At 33.0% G+C, this 15,609-nt stretch overlaps 1 protein-coding gene across 1 annotated transcript; it reads right to left on the bottom strand.

Moving 5' to 3' along the window:
• Window positions 1-7,882: 7,882 nt before the first annotated feature.
• LOC133033171 (uncharacterized) lies at window positions 7,883-9,580 on the bottom strand. The gene has a single exon (XM_061107797.1). It carries the CDS (start codon window positions 9,007-9,009, stop codon window positions 8,053-8,055), a length of 957 nt encoding a protein of 318 aa, XP_060963780.1. The 5' UTR covers window positions 9,010-9,580; the 3' UTR covers window positions 7,883-8,052.
• Between the last annotated feature and the right edge of the window lie 6,029 nt (window positions 9,581-15,609).

The following is a 15,609-nucleotide window of genomic DNA, read 5'->3' as shown; positions in this document are numbered from 1 at the left end:
TCAGATCGAACCGAGTCCAAAAATCGTTATCGAGTTTGTATATCAAAGAGCCATGAACCAATCAAATGGATCATCCTCCGTGCTTGATCGAATCTTCCTTCTTTACCATCTGAAACCATATCTGAGCAACAGCCAATAGACATTTTTTAGCAACCCGTATCTTTTCTCTCTTAGGAAATTAATTATCATGGAAATAGTCTTCTATGTGAAAGACACAACAAACATATCCTCTTCGTCAAATAATGGCAACAATAGCGCTATAGTAGAGAACCATAATTGGTGCTCTGATACCATTTGATAAGAATATCTTGCCAATAACTTACCAGTAGCAAAATACACATACAATAACAAAGTAATAGAAATATCAATGAAACAATAGTAGAACAATGGAGTAGAACGAGAAAATTGATATTGAATATATGAGAAAATTGATTAGAAACTATAGGAGTCCTTAGGACCCTTTTATGCAAAGAATTTTACTCAATACATTGCATATCCACTCCATTCTCTTACTCACCTATACATAGTAATTTCTCTCTCAAAATTATTCTCCCAAACAAAGACTCATGTACCCTTTTTAATTTAATATTCTTGCACACCATATTAATCTTAGGGCCTAACATTGCAGGCCACCAAGTTTCTCCTTGTCCTCAAGGTGATTGATTTCATTAAGCTTGAAACTCACATAAGGTTGGGTGCTATAAAATAACCAAAGCTAAGTGAAAGAGTCGCAAGTGAAAGGTACAAATTGAAGAACATGGCTAATTGAGTGAATTCCTTGGGTGATCACACAAGTTGCAAAAGAACAACCACCTCTCAATGAGTTGACCTCTATCAAAAAACCAATTTGAAAATGTCATTCGCATAGCCATCGTCTTAGAAATCATGGTTATGCTCCATAAAAGAACTCCGAAAAATTTTAGCTTTCTACCTCGATCAAAGACCTAACATTGCACTGATTTCTTAGTCACATACTTGAATAAGAAAAACTCCAGAACACTAACAATATTTGTCCATTCACAATAAACAAAACAAATGTGAAGCCCAGAAGGAGAAGGAAGACTCCACGAAGTCCTTAGTTTTCCTCTATTGAAAAACTTTGTGTTTTTGGTGGTTCACAAGCAAGTCATTCTCCTTCTTGTCCAAATCCTCAATTGCACAAATACCCTTATCATCCAGCACCATTTCTCCTTGTTTAAGAACCTTTTCTTTTGTGATAAAATATTTAATAATAGCAGCAGTTAAAAAACCACCACTACTTACTTTAACAATTGTATACAATCTTTTATGAATCAAACTTTTTACAATGCTAGGATCACCCACCTCAAGGAGTCCTTCGTCATTCACCCAAGAAGAAGAAAAAAGCAAAATGACCTTGATATTGAAGCAAAAATATAAACCTGAATCCATGGTATAAAGTGAAAAAATAATTTGGACAATGAAGAATCCCTAGGCATCAAAGGAGGATTGTAAAGAAATAATACAACAAGGAAATTGTTCAGATCTCATGTTATTGGTGTAGCAAGAACCTTTGAGGTGTCCACCACGCCTTTCGACTAGTGTTGTTTTTCGGTGCAAATTAGAGATCGTCTTCCCTTTGTTTGCACATGCTGGAAGCTACTAATTCTCTTCTATTGGAGATTTGACCCTTTAACCGGACAAGAAAAAAGGTATATGGGCCTTACCGAGATCCCAACAGGTCAGCCCGAGACCTTGAATAATTAGGTGAATAGCTTTTCCTATGCAGGCCAGGTATGAAACTCTAATTAATGGGGTGAGTTTAAATAAATGAGTGAAATGGGTCCTGGTAGGATCCCATTGGCCCAGTTTGTGAGTTGGAATAATTAGGGTTTCTTTCTTCATCACCGTCAATATTTTAATTTGAAGAAACTAGGTGGAATTTGTGTCCAAATGTAAAGATCTCCAAAAAAATTTTGGTTATGAAAAGATAGATGTCTTCTGGAAGGGCATTCCCCGAAGTCTAAACCTGACCATCTGGAAGTAGTCTCGTGGAATGATATGTGTCATCTGGAAGGGCTTTTTCGGATGCCTATCATGTCCACATGGAAGGAGTCTTCACGGAAGTTAGCCTCCCCCAGAAAGGAGTTCTGGATGGCCAGTTGTTCCCTCCTGGAAGGGAGTCCCAGATAGTCGACTCCAGATGTTGGATTTCCTATTTGGGAAGTCCCTTCAGCGTACGCTTTGTTCTATCTTTTAGGAAGCGTACGTCTCATCTGGAAGTATTTTTTCGTGTACGTCTCATAACTAACTCAACAACTTATCATTGGCAGCCACCAACTTTAGGATCTATTTTTTGGGTCTATAAATACCACCAACACTTAGCATTTGAAGGAGTACCAAAAAGAAGGAGATCAGATGAGTTTCGAGAGGTGATCTTGAGAGAGAAAGATGGAGAGGTAGAGAGAATGGTACAGTGAAAAGAGAGAGATTGGGTTTGGGTTTTGTATGAAGAATCTTCTATAGATCAAGAAGATTCTTAGGTAAGAGTGTGAGAGAAAAATACTTTGAGAGAATCCACAAATAATCGATCTCGATTGTGTTGTATTCTATTCTTGCTCAATCAATAAAGAAGATTTCAGTGGTGTTCCAGAACTGGAGTAGAGCCATAGATCACATCGATTTATAAGATTTGAATCAGTATATATCTAGTGTTAGTTTTATTATTAGTGCTTTAATTGTTTCTAGTTTTTAATACTTTGTTCATCCCTGTTTTAAATTTTAAATTTTGCGTTATTTGTTAATCTTATTATTGCTAATTATTCTGTACTTTAGTTGTAATTTTCCCTCAATATCATTACTCTCTTTTATTCTTTTATGTAAAGAACAAGAACTTAACTTTTTTTTTTTTTTTGTAACAATAAAATATTATTGAAGAAATAAATTATAAGGGTAACTATTCAATGGTTACATTTTAATTGTAACCATATGGTTATATTTTTTTTTACCTATAATAGAAGGTTACCAATAGGTAAAAATTCCATTTTTAGAATTAGTTAATTATAATTAACTATTTTTTAATTAATTAAATAAATATTTAAGAAGACCTTTTTTAACAATTAAAATTTATAAATATTTTATTTATTTATATATAAATCCCTTAGCTTAATAATTTTAACAATTAAACTATTTAATTATAATATTTACAAATTTTTTTTTACAAAAATTATAATTATTTTTATATAAATTAAAATTTTGTCCTCATAATGATTTTTTTTTTTACAAGAACACACTCTGCTTATTTTTTGCAGGATGTTTCCTTATAAATTAAAAAACATGATGATATTATATTGACACTTAATTAAAACCTAATTAATCTTTAAAATCTTGATTTTTATTTTTTTAATTATAAATTCTAATTAACTAAAGTCTTACTCGCAATTATCCTATTTCATTCACTCTCCACCACACTTACATCGAAAATGATTGACAACAAAAACATAGAACCTATAGCAAATTTGTCCGAAGATGAAGATATAATTTTTTTCATTTCATGAGTTTTGTGAAAAAGAAATGTGAAGAAGATGTCTCTGACAGGGGCGAAGCCGGAGTCAAAATTCAACGGGGGCCAAACTATATTATAAATTAAGTGATAGATAATTCAAAATATATTATTAATATTAAAATTAAAATTAAAATACAATACCTCTCTCTTAGATATCATGAAAGTCATATATAAGTGAATTTATGCTAATTTTTTTAGCAATTTTTTTTATATACACTAGCAAACAATCACTTAAAAATATATTTTTTATTTTGTTGCGAAGTGTAATCTTCACTATATTCATAGTGGAAAAAGATTGATCTGTAGTAACTGTAAAAACTGGAAGTGTAGAATAAAAGTTACTACTTTTAGTACTTTATACATAATTTAAATTTTTTAGTTTTTTTAGTTTTTACTAACTATTGACATAAATAAATAAAAAATGGTTGCTAAAATAGTAAAATTAAGAAGTTTTTCACTTTTTTTAAAACCAATTTTTTGAAAAACATTGTGAAGTGGTAATGATCTAACTAAAATAAACCAAATAAATATTATTAAAAAATATAAATAATTACTTTAAAAGAAAAATGACACTTATTATTCTTTTTATAAAGGAAAGTAATAATTGTATATGATTTTGTTAGTGCTACTGTGGACAAAATACATTTTATTTTCTTTAAATTTTACTTTGACTTTTGTAAAGGAGCCACCATGTAATAATTATTAAAAAAGTTCAATTACAATATACTAAATTTTAAGACTTAGAATTACATATACATAATTACATATATGCTAAGGGGCCAATTACAATATACTAAAGTTTAAGACTTAATTACATATATGCTAGGGGGGCCATGGCCACTATAAAGAACCATGTACGTCCGCCCCTGGTCTCTGACATGAGTAACAGTGGAATTGAGCATGACACTGAAGATGTTAGCTATGAATGGATTGATCCTGATGTAGTTGTTTGGAGTGATTTTTTAAATTTTTTGCAGAATGATAAAAATTTTGAAGACTATATAAGTCCATCCACACCTGTAGATTAGGATGTGTTAGACAAATTTCTCTCCTCTTATGAACAATGATAACTCTAAGATTTAGAGTTATTTTTATATCTTTAAGCTTGAATTTTAAGTTGAATTGTGGAGCAATTAATGTCTATATTATGTAATTGTGTTTAGTTTGTTGTGTCTTTGTAATAAATGGAAGTGTGTGTGTTAGTAAGTATTAAATAGACTTATGTTGTTGTTTTTATGTGTATTAAGCAGAAAAAATGCAAGAATAGGTATTTAGAAATGTTTGGAACAAGGAGGAAAAAGAGCAGAAAAAGACTTATTGCTGACTGTCATTGCTATAGCAATCATCGCGTAGCAATTGCCAGCCCAGTAAGTATATTTTGGCAAAAAGTCCAGCTGGCATTAATGAAGAGAAAAATGAGCTGAGGTGGCGAAATGTGGCTAATGACTCAACAAATAGGTGGAAAATGAAGGACAAGTGGACCATGACTTGGATTCCCAATTAGGGTAAACTTTAGTACCCTAATTGGGGAGAAAAAGAGAAGGAGGATAAAAAAAGAAAAGGTTGGATGCACTTGAAAGGGGGCTGCTACAAAAATTTCAGAGGAAACAAAATCTAAGTACAAAAAAAAAAAGAAAAGAAAAGGGAGAGAGTACAAAGAAGAAGACTAAGAAGAAGGAGAAGAAAACAACCTACAAAGAGAGAATTTGAGCTTCAAACTCATTTCTCTTTCTCCTCTTCATTTTATATCATTTTCTACTCTCTAATTTTCTCTTAAACTCCATGAACATTTCATTTTCTGGTTTGATGTTTTTAATTTCAGCTATGAATTAGAATCTTTGAGATTTGGGTGGTTATGAACCCTTGTATGGACTAGTATTTTGATTTTACAATGATTAAGTAATCTTGTCTTAGTTCAATTAGTTGTGATGAAATGTTGATTGAATGTTAATTTTTGTCCATCTTTAACATTTAGCAAGCTAGATCTTACTTGGAAAAGTAAGAGCTAGTTGAACCCCTCTAATTGATGCATGATTTTTACCTTTTTCTTTAGGTATTAATTAGTAGTAAAATAGGCATATTTTGCTACCATGCATAACTAAAGATTTGATGCTATATTGGACTATTTGTGATCTAATCTGATATAGGGATGCATTGTTGAGATTATGAATGGTATATTGCAAGTTTTGGAAAAAGCTTGCTGGTTTTTTTTTTAAATCTGTTAACTCTGCTAGGATTGCTGAGTCATTGCTGTATCAACTGGAAGATTCAAGTGGAAATTAATCACCCAAGTCTATTTTCCAAATTTGAAATTATCACCACTTTAATCACTTTTAGCTTCTTCTTTTTAGTTTATTTAGTTTAAAATATTATTTCTCAAGTTTAGAGTTAAGATCACAAATTTTTCTCTTGAATTAATTTGTTACTTTATTTTATTTTTATTTGAAATTCTTGGAATTGCTCTTAGTTGATTTTGCATTATCTAGTAAAAAGTCCTTGTGGAGACGAACTTTCATTACTTATCATTGTATTACTTGTTTGTGATTGTGTATCAATATAAATTTTTACAACAAACAACTTTAAGTAACCAATTATTTTAGCATTGCATTTGCGAGACAAACCTTTTGGGTAGCTGGGACAAGGAAGATTGGAACTTTAACCTTTTTGCCCTGTACATAATGAAATACCATCCAGCCTTGAGCCTAAATCTTTAATCAAAATTACATTGAAAGGCACTCATCAATAGAAACTAGTTCTAGAAAGAAAGTGTTAGCAGCAGCAATAACATTTAAAATTGACTCTCATTCCTATGGCACATTATCTTGCAATCATAAACTGTACCCAAGCTGGATCGATAAAAAAAACATACTTTTCAAGCACACATAGTTGATTATGAAACAAATCTAAACAAGAATAAGATAACAAATATAGTCAGAACCCAGATGAAATACAATATTGACAATACAAGAGAGGATATTATTAAGATACATTGAAATACAAGAAGTATAATAAAGTGTAATCATTTTAAATTAATATTATAAGTATAATAAAATTTTAATTATGAAATTATATGTGTATAATTTTAAATTATTAAAAGTTTTGTTATAAAAATTAAAATAATTTAAGTATAAAAAAATAAATTGTTAAAAGATCCTTATTTAATAATAAATTGCAAAAACTTAATGGGTAAATACTATTTTGGACCCTGTGTTTTGCAAAAGTTACCGATTGGACCCTCTGTTTTGTTAAATGACAAAATAGACCCTGTAATTTTCAAAATAGTAAAAATAGGACCCTGAACTGATTTTTTGTCAAAATAAAATTTAATAATAATCCGATCTAAAAGTGTAATGACAAAAATGTTTACATTTTCTGTATCTGTTCATATTTTCAAGTTGGTTATATTAAAAAAAAAAGTTGTCAAAAATTAAGTTAAGGGTCCTATTTGTACCATTTTGAAAAATAGAGGGACCATTTTATCATTTAACAAAACAGAAGGTGCAATTAGTAACTTTTGTAAAACACATGGTCCAAAATAGTATTTACCCAAAATTAATTAATAATTATACTTAATTTAATTTTAAAATATAATTAATCTTAATTAAAGTTTTAAAAGTAATCTAATAGTGATAATGGTTAAAAAAAAATAACCATGATGAATGGATTAGATAAATAATAATCACAACTATTTTGAAAAATTAATCACAACCATTTAATAGTGATTTAATGGCTAAAAAAAAATAATCATGGTTACAATAAAAATGTAAGCAAATAGAACCTCCTCCAAATAATAAATATACATAATGAATATATAATAATTAATTAACTGTCCCCAATTTTAATAAATAAGTATTAATTGTGAAGAGAGAATTATGGTGCTAATTTGTAGTTACTAAAAGTTGTAAACGTGAAATATCTGTTAGTTGAATAGATGACGTGTCATATTTATACAATTAAGACAGAAAGGAGACATAAATTTGGGCTACGAGGATGCTGATTCGATTAAAAATAGTAAATTCAAAAATAAATCTTCAAATCACGCTGCGCTAATTTGATTGTCATTAACGATAAAACTTAAAAGGGTTTTGTTTCTAAATTTTTTTTTTTTTTTTTTTTAGAAAGGGCTTTTGTTCTTAATTCAAGCTCACAGATCAGTTGTCTCCACTCTCCTGCCGACAATATGATTTTTATCGCACGAGCTATATAGCTACAAGGATGTGCATCCAAGCATATTCCTTCCTTTTTTTTTTTTTTTTTTTTTTTTTTTTTTCTTTTTTGAACAATATATATGCAAGCATATTCTTTGATCCCACACACCCTCAAATTTACAATAACTCTTCCAAAAAAAATAATACCTCGTTTCAAACCAAACGTATATATCCCATTAATTTACACAACAATCGTGGTATAAACAAATAAACTTACATACAGAAAAAGAACGACAGTCGATCCCCAAACCAAGATTAACAACAATTAACAAATGGACATTAAACGACAATTTATATAGAAGAGAGTAGGAATATGAATTATTAGGCTTTGCCTTCGACCCTTGCATGGGTCATCCCAACGCAGGAATCAACAAAATCCTCTTCGATGAAGTCCGTGGAGAAAATCTGCAACTTATCACCACAACCTTTGGCAAAACACTGGGCTATGAACAGTCTCGCGTACCCATGGATCCGACCCGTTACCGGTTTAACGCACAGAACAGGGTTATCTGCTTTGGGAGTGACAGTGTTCTCAACTCTGTAAAAGAATTTTCTTGAGGTGACTGGAGGTTGCTCGCTCAAATGCTTCATGTTACTGTCAAACTTGGTCGACGGCAAATCCGTGTCGATCCAGTTGTCCTTCAAATGACCCGCGTGCCAAAACGGGCTACCCGCTTTTGGTCGGGGTGATTTTCTCGGCTTCCAAACGCAGATGATCCTTTTAGGCAAAAGCTCAGCTACAGTCTTACCGAAGACGTGTTCGTCTTGGTGGATTAGATACTCACCCAATTGCTCCTCTAAGTACTTCTCGAACTCCGGTGGATCTTCGTGCCCGAACTCTGTGCGGATCTCGAGAATGATGATCTCAGATTGGGTCTCTGACAAGAATTTCTTGACGTCTTGGATAACGACGTCGATGCTGTACGTGGCGAGAATTCCATGGCAGACTCGGCGATCTTCTTGGACTCGGATATCAAGAACTCGTGTACCTAAAAGGAGTTGTTTGTATATGGATAAGGATTGGCATTGAGCAAAGGGTCGAGAGATGAGTGGGATTCCAATCTTGTTGGTGGCGGAATCGTGTGTTCCTGGCCACACAATCTGATTGATGTGAAGCTTTTCTGGGTTTAGTTCTCCCATCCAGTTTTTCCGATCCGATGGCTGGTAATCACTGCCGGGATAAACTTCTCCGGTGTTCTGATGAAGATCAACTAGAACCTTCTTCTCCGTTTTGATCGCTTTTCGTCTTTCAACTTGTTTAGACACTTGAGTACCCATATTATTCAGTATCAGAGAAGAACAAGGAAGAAGAAGACAATAATGGTGTTCAAGTTGTTCTTTCTTCCTTCTCCTCTTTCTATCTTTTTGCAGAGAAAAATATTAGGTTGGTGGGGTTTCTATATAATGCATAGTAACATTTGTGGTTTTTCAATATTGGGTAATCTTCAATTATTATTTTGAATATTGAAAAATTATATAAAGAATATTGTAATTTTATTTTGTTGATAATGATTGGATTTTTGGGAAGAAGACGATCTAGCTGTATTGTTTTTATAATTATTTATTTTTGTTTGTTAGTTTTCAAGGAGAGCTTTCATAATTGTTGGAGAGTTATAATCCAAGGGTTTATATTGGTACACGTGTATGGCTGTGCAATATATTATCTTTTTAGTTTGTTTTATTAGGAGTAATTAGATATTAAATTATAGATTTTTAAGCGTAGAATGATCACGGTTACCACGTGGCAGAATTAGCCAATGTGGATGTTTTGTACCCATCTGGCGTTTTCCCAAAGGTGGTTTAACCACTCTTAAATTCTTCAAAAAAAAAAAAAAAAAAAAAAAAAACAGAAAAGCACACGATTAGTGTTGAAAAATGAGTGATGTTGTTTAATGTGAAAGGTTGTGTCAAGGGTGAAACACAATCCTCAATATGGCACTCAAATATGCATCACAATTCGATTTGGTTAATCCAAATAAAGTCATTGTAGCCACAATGCATCTTTCTTATCGAGAAATTATTAATCGTTTTTGGGGTCAATAATGTAGTAATCATATTGATAATATATTTAATTTTTCACGATGGAGACATATATTTATAAATATAACATATTCACTTATGAATATTTATTTATAAAGATATTATGATCTTATCTTAGAAAATTGTTCAGAATTATCCATATATATTAATTAAGAAATGTCTAATTCTTTGCTGCAAAATAAATAAATAAATAAATTAATTAATTAATGTCTAATTCTTTAATATATATATTGTAAATTTTTAATTCTTTAATATATTTGTAGTGACCTCCTATTTTACTTATTATGCATTTACACTATTACAATATGAGTCTTTAGAAGTTATTTTTTCAACCCATTTTTTTTTTTTTTAAAAAAAAAAAAAACTAAAGAGTGTGATAATACCCGCTTGAAATTGACATATAGATGTCGTTTTTTAGTAAAAACCGTAAGTATAGATATCAACTATACCCTTTAGATTCGATTGGGAGTTTGAAAATTTTCAAGATTTTTTATATATAGGTGCACTCCTTTATTGACACGTGTGCACCTATGGAGTCGATTATTCCCTAATAATCAACGACATAGGGTTATATAGAAAACCCTAATCTTCATCTTCCCCACATCACCTTCTTCTTCAGCAAGAACACGATAGCAGAACCCACAACCCAGAAAACCCTCGCCACCCACCTATAAAAATCTATATATCTCCCTCATTTCTATACCATTTCACCCCATTTTTCTTGTAAAATCTTCTATTTTCAATACCTAAATCTATACACTAAAAAAATTTGGTTTTTCCTCCTATTTCACCGTAACCGACCCTATTAAAAAAAGGTAGTCGTATAACTCCGACCACTAATTTTAGTTGAGAAAACGTTAAATTTATACGTTCATTAAGGTATAAATATGATTTATATTCATTTTATTAATGTACATTGCGTAATTTTCGTTTTTGTAATATCTTTTAGAATTTTCCCATTTTATTAACATTATGCTGCTGTGTGTGCATGGTGGCCGGATTTTCCCACCAAAATTTATTGCACATTGTCTCAATTTGATTAATGGAAGATTTAGAAAGCCGAAAGCAACTCATCGCATATGTTGAAATAGATTGTGCTACTGCTTTGAGGAGAATTTTTCTGCCACCAACTGAAAAAGCTTTTCTTGACAAGCAAAAAGGAGATTCTATAATTTTTCCTTTATTTCACCAAACAATATTTTTTTTTATCTCTGCTCGAGTATATAGTACTATATATACAAATGAATAATTAATAATTTTACCTTCTGAACTTTTAATAATACTAATTTTGTTCTCCAAAATATACGACTTGTTAAAAATTCCCCCTTAACGTTTACATTTATAAAAATTTAGTCCTTCTGTTAGGTTCTGTCCCATATTCCGTTAAAATGCTAACGTGACTTTGTAAATTAGCAACTTTGCCCCCTAAACTTTAATAATTATCAAATCATACCCTGTCAAAATAAGTAGTCAATTTCTTTTCGTTCAATCTCGTGTAACAGATGCTCAAAATGAAGATTTGATGCAGCCTATTGTTGGAAATTATTTTACCAGGATCTTAGATCTACTCACAAGTATGTTGATTAACACCCTAAATATGAACTTTCTTAAACGATGAAATAAACACATATAAAGTTTAGTAAACCTTACATTGGGTGCAGCGGAATATAATGACTCCTTCCGTTCAGATATCTAGCCCTTGATTCCTTTCTGTAGCAGAGCATTATCAATATCTGAACCTGGATCTCTTTCTCTGATTCTTTAGTGCTGAAACTCCTTCTTGCTGAAAGTCTTTCTTCACGATCTTCCTCACTATGATTGAGGTATCACTTGCTGTGTGTGGGCACTACTCTAACACTAAGAATTTTGAAATTCAAGAGGGAAGAGAAAGAAGAAGTGGCGGCTAAAGATAGGGAGAGAGAAAGGCTCAGGTTTTTCTCTGAAGGAAAAAGTAGAAAATTTTGTGTAAATTTCCTGAAGCCTTCACTATCTATTTATAGCATTCCACTAGGGTTATGTTTGAATTATTTGGCATTTAAAATAATGAAAATATCAGAGGGAAAACCCTACAAAAGTGGTCGGCCATGCAATGTGGATTTGGGCCTCACTTTTTGCAATTTTGCAGTTTTATCTTTTCTGCATCTGATTTTCTCAAAAATACTAATTTTCAAATTCAACCGTTTAAATGCCAATTCTAACTATTTAATAACTATAAATAATTATTAAATAATATTGTCATTTATCATATTTATTAATTTAACCATACAAAGTATCATAATTAACAAATATGCCCCTAAAACTCTTTCTTTACAATTTCACCCTTACTTAGTGAAAAATTCACAAATAGACATAGTCTAAATTGAGAATTATAATTGATTAATCAAAACCAATTATATGAGCCTTACAAGCAATATTATCTCAACTAGTGCGGGGACCGTGGGTCTATATAACCGAGCTTCCAATAAGGAGATCAAGAATTTATTACTAAAATTCACTAACTTATTAATTCTTCGTTGAATCCACGCATAGAACTTAAAATTGCACTCTCAGTATATAGAATGCTTTATATGTTCCACCATATAGACACATCATTAGTTATCCATTGTTATAATCCTAATTTGATCAATGATCCTCTATATGAATGATCTACACTTGTAAAGGGATTAGATTACCGTTACACCCTACACTGTATTTTATCCTTAAAACACTTAACCCCGTATAAATGATATTTCAGCTTATGTGAAATGAGATCTCCACCATTTATTTTCGTTTGGTCAAGCTCGAAGGAGATCATCCTTTACTTACTATTCGCCAGATAGAAGCTATAGATTCCATGTTTATGATAGCGCTCCCACTCAATTGCAGTATCGTGTTCCCAAAATGTACGTATCACCCTGACCTAAAAGTAGGCTTAACTAACAAATCAAAGAACACGAATAGCCTCTCGAGATCGAGCCTAATCATAACAGGATTAAGATCATTTGATCTAGGATCAACTAGGCGATATTGACTTGAATAGATATTACGGTAAGTTTAATAAATCTAAGTCAAAGTTCAATATCGGTCCCTTCCGATGCATACTCCATGCATCCAACCTGAGCTTTACTTTAACCAATGCTCTGGAAAGAACATAGCATTTCTCCAAATGCAAGTAAACTCTGTTGTAGATTATCATATCAGTAAAACCCTGTGTCTTATAAATCTAGGAAACTTTATTCACATAGTCACGTTTACTTTCCAATGTGTTGACGACACAATAAACGGGATCCAGTATGTAAAAAGTGTTTCAGATGAATTCAGACATTATGTACATATAATCATGAAATAAATCATGTGAACCATGCAACATTAAATGTTATTTCTGATCTATATTAATAAGTAAATCTGATTATATTGAAATGAGTTTTATTTAGGGCATAAAACCCAACACCTATTTCGGTTGAGGAGGTTCGTAAGGCTCTTTTCCAAATGCACCCAGATAAATCTCCGGCACCCGACTGTATGACCACAGGATTTTTCCAAAGATGCTGGACTGTAGCTGGTAATGATATTTTTAACCTTGTCAAGTCTTTTTCCGAATCTGGTTGTTTTCCTACTGGTTTAAATGCTACCAACTTGGTTTTGATTCCCAAAAAGAAGCAACCTCAGGACATGGGAGATTTTCGACCAATAGCCCTCTGCAATGTCCTATACAAGATAATATCTAAGGTTATTGCTAATAGACTCAAAAGAGTCCTTCCTGCCATTATATCCGAGACGCAAAGTGCCTTCTTGCAAGGCCGATTAATTTCAGACAATATCATGATCTTTTATGAGATTATGCATTACTTGAAGAGGAAAAGAAGAGGAAGAGATGGGTTCATGGCTCTAAAATTAGACATGAGTAAAGCTTATAATAAATTGGAATGGGGTTATATCAGAGCTATGTTAGAGAGGATGGGATTCGATGGCAGATGGATTAATTTAGTGATGTTTTGTGTTAGTTCCGTGTCATTCTCCATTGCTCATGGAGGCCAAGAAATGGGCCCTATTGTTGCTTCTCGTGGGATCAGACAAGGAGATCCATTATCTCCTTATCTGTTTATTCTTTGTGCGGAGGGGTTCTCATGCCTTTTACGCAATTATGATCATAGTGGACTACTTAGGGGGTGTAAGATTGCTCGCCATGCTCCAAATATTTCCCACATGTTGTTCGCGGATGATAGTTATATATATTGCAAAGCAACGGAGGAGGAAGCATATAACATCAAGGAGCTGCTACATACTTTCGAATTGGCATCTGGACAGAAGATAAATTTCTCAAAATCATCTGTTTTTTACAGCTGCAACACTGCCGTTGGTCTTCGTGATACAATCTGTGACTTGTTGGGGATCTTTGAAGCAGATGAAAATGGTTCTTACTTGGGCCTTCCATATTCGATTGGTAAAAATAAAAATGCCATTCTTGACTTTCTTAAAGACAAGCTAAGGAAGAGAATTAATGGTTGGGAAGGGAGGATGCTTTCAAGGGCTGACAAAGAGGTATTATTAAAATCTGTTGCTCAAGCACTTTCTTATTATGCTATGAATGTATTTTTACTGCCAGTTGATACTTGCAAAGAGCTTGAAAGACTAATGGCCAAGTTTTGGTGGAGTACGGGTTCAACTCAAACTAAAGGTACAAGCTAGATGAGTTGGAGTCGTATGTGTCGTCACAAACATGCAGGGGGTTTGGGATTCCGGGACCTACGAGATTTTAATTTGGCTCTTCTTGGGAAGCAGAGTTGGAGACTGTTAACTCATGACTCTTCTCTTGTGGGGCGTGTGTTTAAAGCCAAATATTACTCTACAACAACAATTCTGAAAGCTGAGTTGGGCGATAACCCAAGTTTTGTGTGGCGTAGTATAGTTGAAGCGAAGGAATTGCTGGTTTCTGGTGTTTGTCGATCGGTTGGATCAGGGGAATCCGTCTCTATTCTAAATGATCCATGGCTCCCTGATGAAAATCCATTTGTTCTCTCCAATCATCCTGCTTTAATTAACTAACCTGTTAGCAGCCTTATGAGAATTAATTCTAGAGGGTGGGATGAAGATATCATTCGTGATATTTTTCAGGATAGAGACGAGGCTCTTATTTTTTCAATTCAGCTCAGTGATAATGTCTTGGAGGATCGATGGTGCTGGAAGTTTGAGAAACATGGAGGTTACACGGTTAATAGTGCGTATAAACATCTCCAAGTGCTCAAGGGAGCTTGGCCTGCTGTTCAACCGTCGAACCTATGGCGTACTATCTGGGATCTTAAAGTGCCCCCTAAGGTCTGTAATTTTTTGCGGAGGGCAACATCTGGTTTTTTGCCAAGCTGTGTTCAATTGCAAAAGAGACATGTTCCAATAAGTGCAGTTTGTCCTGTCTGTAATTTGGATAATGAAACTATTTTTCATGTGCTTGTGGCTTATCCTGTTGCGAGATCATGCTGGAACAGATCTCTGGTGGACGTTGGTAGCGCAGCTGATGTTGATTTTTATAGTTGGCTCCAGGGGGCAGTAAACCGTGGGAAGGTTGATGAATTGGAGAAGCTGGCGATGGTGGCGTGGGCGATTTGGAGAGCACATAATGAAGTCGTTTGGCAGCAGAAAGTCTCTAATGCAGCAAGTATTGTTGCGTCTCCAAGATCTTGCCTAGATCAATATAAGATTGCTCAAGAATGTAGAGGTTTTTCTCTATCTCATCTTGCTACGGATGGGGTTAAATCTGAGCAATGGGAGAGACCCAATGGGAATAAGATCAAGGTAAATGTAGATGGAGCCTTGTTTGCTCAAGAAGGACGTTTTGGTTTGGGATGCTTAGCCAGGGACGAT

This window comes from Cannabis sativa, unplaced genomic scaffold (genome assembly GCF_029168945.1).
Source record: "Cannabis sativa cultivar Pink pepper isolate KNU-18-1 unplaced genomic scaffold, ASM2916894v1 Contig3, whole genome shotgun sequence".
In the NCBI taxonomy this organism is placed as follows: domain Eukaryota; kingdom Viridiplantae; phylum Streptophyta; class Magnoliopsida; order Rosales; family Cannabaceae; genus Cannabis; species Cannabis sativa.
Note: the sequence above shows the minus strand (reverse complement) of the source record. Positions and strands in the feature narration are given on the sequence as shown.

Excerpts from the sequence above, each read along its gene's own strand:
- LOC133033171 (XM_061107797.1), bottom strand. The coding sequence starts at position 9,009 with ATGGGTACTCAAGTGTCTAAACAAGTTGAAAGACGAAAAGCGATCAAA.